The following is a 7,758-nucleotide window of genomic DNA, read 5'->3' as shown; positions in this document are numbered from 1 at the left end:
TTACTTATATAAATTCCTGATATCAAGAACTCAGTCGTCATTAGTTGAAATGTTAATTCTTGATATCTAAAAATGTATATCAATAATTAGACACATTTCAGAAATCTAAAATCTATTTTTTCTAGTAACAATCTCATTCATGACATTAGAAGCTACCATTATCACTATTGAAAATAAAATTATTGATATCAAGAATGGACATTTTCTAGTAGCAATTCAGTTGCCGATATCAAGAAGATATTTGCACTAGTAAACAAATGCAGGTTTTGTTGATTTAACTAGCAAGAAATCAAATTCTTGATACCAACAATTGAGTTTGAACGGGACCCTATAGTGACATTAAAACTAGTAAAAATACAATTACAGATAAAAAGAATTATTTGAAATTAAATTCTTGATATTAAGAATTCGTATTTCTGCGAGAGATAACGTCATTGTTGATATCAATAATTCATATTTTTACTACAAATCAAATTCCCGATATGTAAATAATTAGCTTTTTAAATAGTGAAAATGTAATTGCTGATATCAATAATTCATATCGTGGAAATAAAGTAAAAACAGCTTGCCATAGATTTATACCCAGAAAAAATTTCTAGCAAAGGCAGTTTTTTTTTTACATTCCTTTTCAGGATTTCATTTGGTTGCATGACTTTTCCCACTCCTGTAAAACAATAATTGTACACCTTAAAACTACTCTTTTATCACACAAATACCATATTTAAACGTTATCTTTCTTCCCTTAAAAAAACCTGCATGCTTTGTAATATATACATATATATATCTTGAATGTAACTCGACACCCGGCCTTACCTCAGTTTAGTAGGCTCGCCTCCACTCACTCCCTCACTCAGAGACCCACTGGTTGACGATCACACGTTGATCTGATTGGTTACAAGGTGGTTTGTGACGTCAGAAACACCAGCGATTTCAAAGCGTGTTTTTGAGACTGTCTTTGGTTCACTGCAGTTTTAAGGAGGAAATACTCAGCAATGCTGTCCACTTATCAACTTACACATGGTGTGTGTTAAAGCGGATTAAAAACACCACATACACACGTAAACAACATTAAACGCTGGATTTTCACAAAAGCGCCATCAGTTAACCAAAAATCAATACTTTTTCAGATTCAAATTTAGCACGAGTTTATGACCAGGCTAATAGAAAAAAACAAGACAAACTAAGCATCAGTTTCATCAACAGAATCACGAATATCTGTTTGAATAACAAACAAACAGCAGGAAATGACATCACAACCGTTGAATGATTCAGTCTTTTATTACAGCAAAAATATCTCGAAGTGTAAATCGATGCAGCGTTTCGCAAAAGTGAGCGAAAATGGAACGATTCCTCCACTCCCGCCACAACATCATCACAAATGCGTCCGGTTAACGCTGTACGACGGCAACCGAACAATTCATCGTCCGTCAGCTGCCATAAATACTCAAATACATTTGGTATGAACTGTACAATAAGAGAAAAATGTTTCGCACCATTTACATATAAAAAGAAACAATTCTAAAACGGGAGAAAAAGAGTTGATATGAACAGTAGTAAGACTGAAGTGTGTTAGGAGCACGCGATGGACTCCAGCTGCTGCTCGGCTTCGGCCGCCATCGCCGCGGCTTGCAGCTGTTCGGTCTCGCTCTGCAATCCACCGGGCAACTGTTTGCGTTCGCTGTGCATGTTGTTCTCGTGTCTCTTCAAGTCGGACGCTTTAGCGAAGGCCTTCGTGCACGAGTTGCACACGAACGGCTTCTCTCCTCGGTGCCGTCGCTCGTGGTCCTTCAGATGCGACTTGTGCTTGAACGCCTTATCGCACATCTGGCACCCGAACGGCCGCTCGTTGCTGTGAACACGCTCGTGTTTCTTCAGATCCGGCGCGCGGATGAACGACTTCCCGCAAGCGTCGCAACGATACGGTTTGAAGCCCGTGTGGATCTTCAAGTGTTCTTTTAAATGAGCTTGCGTCGTGAACGCTTTACTGCAGATCTCGCACACGAACGGTCTGTCGGCCGAGTGAAGCTTCTCGTGTTTTCGCAGCCGATTCTCGTCCATGAAGGTTTTCCCGCACACGTGGCATGCTAACTGATCCCGGTGGCCGTAGAGAAGGTACTCGAACTTCATATCGGCGGTCGCCGTCGTCCACCCCGGCGGTTGCTCGTCTTTCACGTCTCCCATGCTATCGGCGAACGAGAGCGTCTGAGCCGCTAACTCTTTCGGTTCGGCGTCGATAGCTTCCACTTCTTGGTCGTAGCAGCTAACTTTGTGCACCTCTTCCTGCGCTAGCTCTTTCAGGATAGCCTCCTGCACTCGTAAGGCGTTATTAGGTGATTTGTCTAAGTCGTGATTGCTTTGCGCTTCCTCACCGATGTCGTCTGACGGCGTGTCGTCTTGGTCGCCGAGCACCTGAACGTCGGGGTCTGGATTCAACGGAGGATCTTCCGTCGGAAGCCCCATTTTTACCATGTCGTACGGGAACTTCGCGTTCCTAGCGTCGTTGGTTTTCTCGTCGGGCGACATGTCGCGTTTCTGCGAGCAGAGCTTATCCAGAAAGCGTATCCCGAGAATCTGCCCGGAGGACATCATTAGATTCACGTCCTTCTTCTTGACGGAAATCTTCGCGGTGTACATGTAATTGAGCACCTCCTCAAAGATGTCCGCGCGGATGAAGTCGATCTCGATAACGGACGAACTGTCGACCTCGTGTTTCTTAAAGAGTTTTTTGAAGTAGTTGCTGCACGCCGCTAACACACAGCGATGCGCTCTGAACTTCACATCCTCCACCACGACCGCGATGTCGCAGTGCTCTCCTTCCAATCGCTGCTCGTTCAGTAGCTTCAGAAAGATGGTCCTGTGCTCATCGTCCACATACTTCACAGTTTCGGACATACTGGAGCGGGATCCTACGGGGAGAGAGCGAGAAATTGATACAGAGATCGAGTAGCTTAAAAAATACAGAGATGGATCAAAATTAAAACTTTGGGACAAAACACGGTACGTTACAATAACGGTGTAAACAATATTGATATTTAGAAATATATCGATACTGAAGTGTTTCACTCTCCGCCTCATTCGCTACGGTTAAATAGTGCTTGTATTGCGCATAACTTTAGCTATTTACGCCGGTTTCGAACTCGCCTCAAAAGCACGTGAACACTGAAGTGGCGCTCTCGTAAACCGCCTCTTAAACGGCTCAACAGAATTAATTTTACTTCTTTTCAGTGGCTTATCGCATCGAAAATTAGGGCAAAATGTCCTTGCTAAGTATTCAGATAAATAGAGTCAGTTTTGGTTAAAAGTTAATTACCTCTTCCCACTTATAAAACTTGTTTATGTAATTTATCTCTTTACTGTATTATGTTTATTTGAGCTATCGTTTGCACTTTGTTTATTTGTTCCTATTTTTTTACAGTTTACGTTTTGTAGTTCAACGCTTCAAGCATCCCTGTGCGGCGTGACAGCTATTACAACAAAATGATGATGTTTATGGCAGTTTTCCCCCTAATATCGAATCCCGATATTTTTTTAAATGTATCGTATCGAAGTTGGACATTCCAGTATCGTGACAAAACTACATGAAAGTCAGCATGAAACAGAAGTTGTGCTAGTCATATGTGCGAGTCAAATGTAGGGCGGGACTTGATTACATGGTTGTGGTTTGCTATTGGTCAATCTCATGTGAGTGACAGGTTGTCCTGCCCTTGTGCCTGTAAATATGTTACTTTTGGTTAAAGATTACAAGGCACGTTTACTTAAATTATGAGCATGGATAAATTATTTATTAATAAACTGCAATATTTATTATTATAGCAAACTGACCAACTAATAGACATATAGCCTTTTTTATAAACAATTTTAGTATCAAGGACCTAACATGTACAAAAATCATGTTACTTTCATTAATTACATAAAATATATACCCTTTGTGCAACATATTTAAAATATTTTTCGTATTTACACATATCAAGTTAGGTTATGTAAGTTCTCTATGAAACATTTATTATAAGCATTTAACTTGTGTCTTATGAAAACAAACGAATGAAGTCACGCCTCATTTTAATAAATAATCATTACCATCACATTTGAAAACAGACCATAATGCATTAAAACACATTTCACGTGGTTTGTTAAAGATCATTGATACCTTAATGGACACATGATGCTTGTGGATTGTTCTGAATGGACTGCCACGGGCCACAAACGCCAAAACTAATTAATATAAACACAAGAGGTGTATTTTTATCAAAAAATAAAGTCGTTGTCTCTTTAAATATCTTGTTCCGTCAATAAAATGAAGATTAATCGGTGTTTATTGCCATTTCTGCGCTAGTCTGTTTTTCTTCTCTTGAAGCTAATCTTAGCATTAGCACATAAATGATCGCCAGCCGACATAAAACGAACAAAACCGACTAACTATCCTCCGTGTTTCGCACTACACGAGCCCGGAGAACACCAGTGCACCGATCAGCACCAGAGAGCAGCGGAATGTGCTCGTTAAACGGGAGCTCGACGGATCGCGGCGCGCTGAGGTGAATTTAGTGGCGCGAGCTGCGCGGGCCATGACGAACACTCCCGCGCCGGGCGCGCGCCGCCATCCCGCGCAAAACATTATGCAATAATTCAGCAGCTGCTTCAGTCTGCTCCAAAAATAAATTTCCTACCTTTATTGTGCTATTTTGATCCACTGTGAAAGTGTGTGTTGAATGTCACGAAAGCCAGTGCAGAATTTAATACTTTGTTGTTGTGAGCGAGGCCGAGGACGAGCACAGGCGGAAGGACGCGCTGCGCCAGCACGGAACTGCGGAGAGCGAGTGACCGAGGCTCATGCGTAGACACGGGCACAGTTACGCAAACTGCGCAGCACCAACACTCTCACACACACATGGATGCGCAGGCACGCGTACGCAAATCACGCAGCGCAGAACCGTACTGTGACGCGCGGGAGGAGCGAGTGCACGTCCAGATTCATTTACCTCAGAGAGTGAAATTAGTTTATTGCGTTTACACGTTTTGTGAAAAACGTTCTTTCAGTTACATTTGTTCGAAGTTATCTAATAATGTTCTCAAAATATGATGTAACTTTTTTTTCCACAGAAACATTTATTTAGACGTTCGTCTAATGTTTCTAAATGTTAGGCCTACTACTTGTTTCAGAACGTTCGGAGAACATTAAAATGCAACGTTCCCATGTTTAATGCATGCTTTTAAAAAAGTTTATAAAACATGAAACGTTAAGAGAAAATATAACATTTTATAGCTTAATGGAAACATTAGCAAAACGTTCTTAGCCAACAAATTTGTTGGCTGAGTACATTTTTAAAATTATATTATAGACTATAATATAACTAAGATAAAATAAATGAATTCAATTTTGTGGACTATTTACTCCTTAATACATAAAGTACATGATGATAAAATACCATGGTGTTTTGACACTGTGGTACTGAATGATTGCATATTTACATGGCACTCCTAAACTATTTCAATGGTGTTACCATGTCCAAAAACATGATATTATCATGACACATGGCAATTTTGGATGACGACCCACAAAAACGAATTATTAATTCATAATGAGAATGTCAAGGGTTCGTATATGAATGCATTTTCAAGCACTTGGACTATAATCAGAGATCTCACTTATCAAAACAATATCTTTATTATCTCTCAAATTCTAAAAAGGTAAACAGATAAATAATAATATACTAATAAAACAAAATGGTAACAATAAAATTGCAGCACATACAAAGTATCTGAGGACTGAGGCAACTTTAACCACTGAAAGGATGCTATGATAAAGATATTGATTTCTTTATTCAAACTGGGGTTTTTCATGAATAACTGATGGATATATTGAAGAAAGAAACCTGTCATATTTATTTGAGCAATATAAGGCTCATAGACAGCGAAATATCTTTATATCCACATTAGACATGCTGCAGCGTTAATTTTGCATAAAAATATCGTTGCATCGAAAAAAAACTACACACTGATTTCATATATCTTTCAATGATTCGAGTACTTTTCTTCATGAATATGGCTGTTCAAGGGTTTTCAAAAAGTCAAGCACTTTAAACATCTTGTACGAACCCAGGAATGAATGTAAAATTAACAATTATTTGTACTGAAATGGTTCAGTGAACGTGAATATTGCGTAATATTGTATAACACAATTCATTTGTTCTGTATTATAGAATATGCATATCTCACCGCAAACGGATGAATGGAAACAGCAAAGTTATCAGAAATGGAATTGAGCTTTTATTTGAGCTTGAGTGGGAAACAGTCAGCAGGGCGGCGACACTGCACATCACACAGAATCGAGAAACAAACTAGGACAGAAGAACACACACATTTGGGCTTCAGTTCTGTACAGTTTAAGGCTCAGATGTGGCGAGGAGAACTCTGGGATTGATATTTCAGACAGTTTAGTTCCTCTAGACTCAACAGTTTTCAAGAAGAAACATAAAACAGGCGTATAATTCAAGTAAAACAACATAACACGTCTCTAAGATACATGAGAAAATGTGGCATATTCATATTCTCATACTGTCATTTGTGTGTCATATTCAGAGATGAGACGATGAGGGGGCGGGTGTGGATGGCACATCTTTGCCTGGTTAAATATTGTGCAAAGTTTGTCCTTTTTTTAAAGTGATAGAGCAGTATAATAAATAAATGTAGATATCCGTTATATTTCACATATCTTCAGTCCCGTGGTTTGACTACACACTGCACTCGTATAGGATTTCCTAAAATGTCTATATACTTTTGTCTTCTCACAAAAAAAAAGCAGAATTGTTCCCTTGTTGTCATGCAGTAACAGATCCAGTGCGGCAGACGGCGCCTGTAAGCGTGTGTGTGTGTGTGTGTGTGTGATTATGTGAGTGAGTGTGTCTGTGTGTGAGAAAGTGAGAGAGAGTGTGTGAGATTGATTATGCGAGTGTGTGAGAGTCAGTGTGTGTGATTGATTATATGTGTGTGTGTGTGTGTGTGTTTCTCCAGACGTGTTCAGATGATGTCTACGTTGTTTTCTCTGACGCGTCCCTCTTTCTCCGCAGCGTGAACACGCGAGATTCTTCCAGAAAGCACGAAGACGATGTTAATCCTGAAAATATAAAAGGAAACATTATTCAGTAACGAGCAGGAGCGAGGACCAGAGACCCGCCGGAGGAGCGAAGCGTGTTAGTGCCTCGAGTGACATGATGATGTCATGCATTTAAATATCACAGCTCAACATCAACATAATACAGAGATTCCACATTATATCATAAACTGAAAAGATTCACATTTTCTTCAAGAAAATGTGAATGGCCTTTCCCATGCAAAACCCAAAGCCACAATGACAGGGTGTTCTGGGTGGTTGCTAGGGTGTTGCTAGGGTGTTTTATTGCGATCTTCTCCTTCAATGTAGGATTTTTTCACCTTTTCATGTTGATTGATTAACATAACAGCACATTCTCCTCAACAACACGCATGATTTGAGAATCACTCATTCTCAACGCACTCAATTCGCCTACTGATACTACGCCCTAAAATTATGGACTCTTTTATGAAGAAAAATAGATACTTTATAGCCTGTCAATCATTCAGTCACCTGCAGAAAGCTGGTATAGTTAGTACACACTAGTCCTCTGAGGTTCACAGATGAATGATGAAGTAAACAGCCAAAGCGGCAGCGGCGTTAGTACAGCAGCCAATAGCAGCGCTCCAAACCTCAGCAGCCAATCAGCTCGCAGTCAGCCAAGCCAAACA

General features: G+C 40.0%; 2 protein-coding genes across 14 annotated transcripts in view; both read right to left on the bottom strand.

Annotated features, from left to right (window-relative positions):
- Positions 1-1,259: 1,259 nt before the first annotated feature.
- Positions 1,260-4,824, bottom strand: zbtb14 (zinc finger and BTB domain containing 14). Of its 2 annotated transcripts, none has more exons than XM_039656379.2 (2): positions 4,665-4,824; positions 1,260-2,906 (listed from the first exon to the last, which is right to left on the bottom strand). In XM_039656379.2, the coding sequence occupies exon 2, from the start codon at positions 2,890-2,892 to the stop codon at positions 1,570-1,572; it is 1,323 nt and encodes a 440-aa protein (XP_039512313.1). In that variant the 5' UTR covers positions 2,893-2,906; positions 4,665-4,824; the 3' UTR covers positions 1,260-1,569. The 2 variants fall into 2 exon arrangements, with proteins under 2 accessions (XP_039512313.1, XP_039512312.1); XM_039656378.2 differs by lacking the exon at positions 4,665-4,824 and adding an exon at positions 4,148-4,583.
- A 1,417-nt stretch (positions 4,825-6,241) lies between these two features.
- epb41l3a (erythrocyte membrane protein band 4.1 like 3a) overlaps positions 6,242-7,758 on the bottom strand; it is a 41,627-nt gene continuing 40,110 nt past the window's right edge. For all 12 annotated transcript variants that reach the window (XM_089125958.1, XM_089125957.1, XM_089125956.1 and 9 more), the window contains one exon: positions 6,242-7,111. Coding sequence is in view for 1 of the 12 variants with exons in the window: in XM_089125963.1 (XP_088982089.1) it covers positions 7,106-7,111 (6 nt within the window). In the remaining 11 variants the exon portion in view is untranslated. The remainder of the gene's footprint in view (positions 7,112-7,758) is intronic.

This window comes from Pimephales promelas, chromosome 22, assembly GCF_988280905.1.
Source record: "Pimephales promelas chromosome 22, fPimPro1.hap1.1, whole genome shotgun sequence".
NCBI classification, from domain to species: Eukaryota; Metazoa; Chordata; class Actinopteri; order Cypriniformes; family Leuciscidae; genus Pimephales; species Pimephales promelas.
The sequence above is the reverse complement of the archived record's forward strand: the minus strand, read 5'-3'. Positions and strand labels throughout refer to the sequence as shown.

Bases quoted from the DNA above. Each gene is read 5' to 3' on its own strand.
- zbtb14 (XM_039656379.2), bottom strand. From the start codon at position 2,892: ATGTCCGAAACTGTGAAGTATGTGGACGATGAGCACAGGACCATCTTT.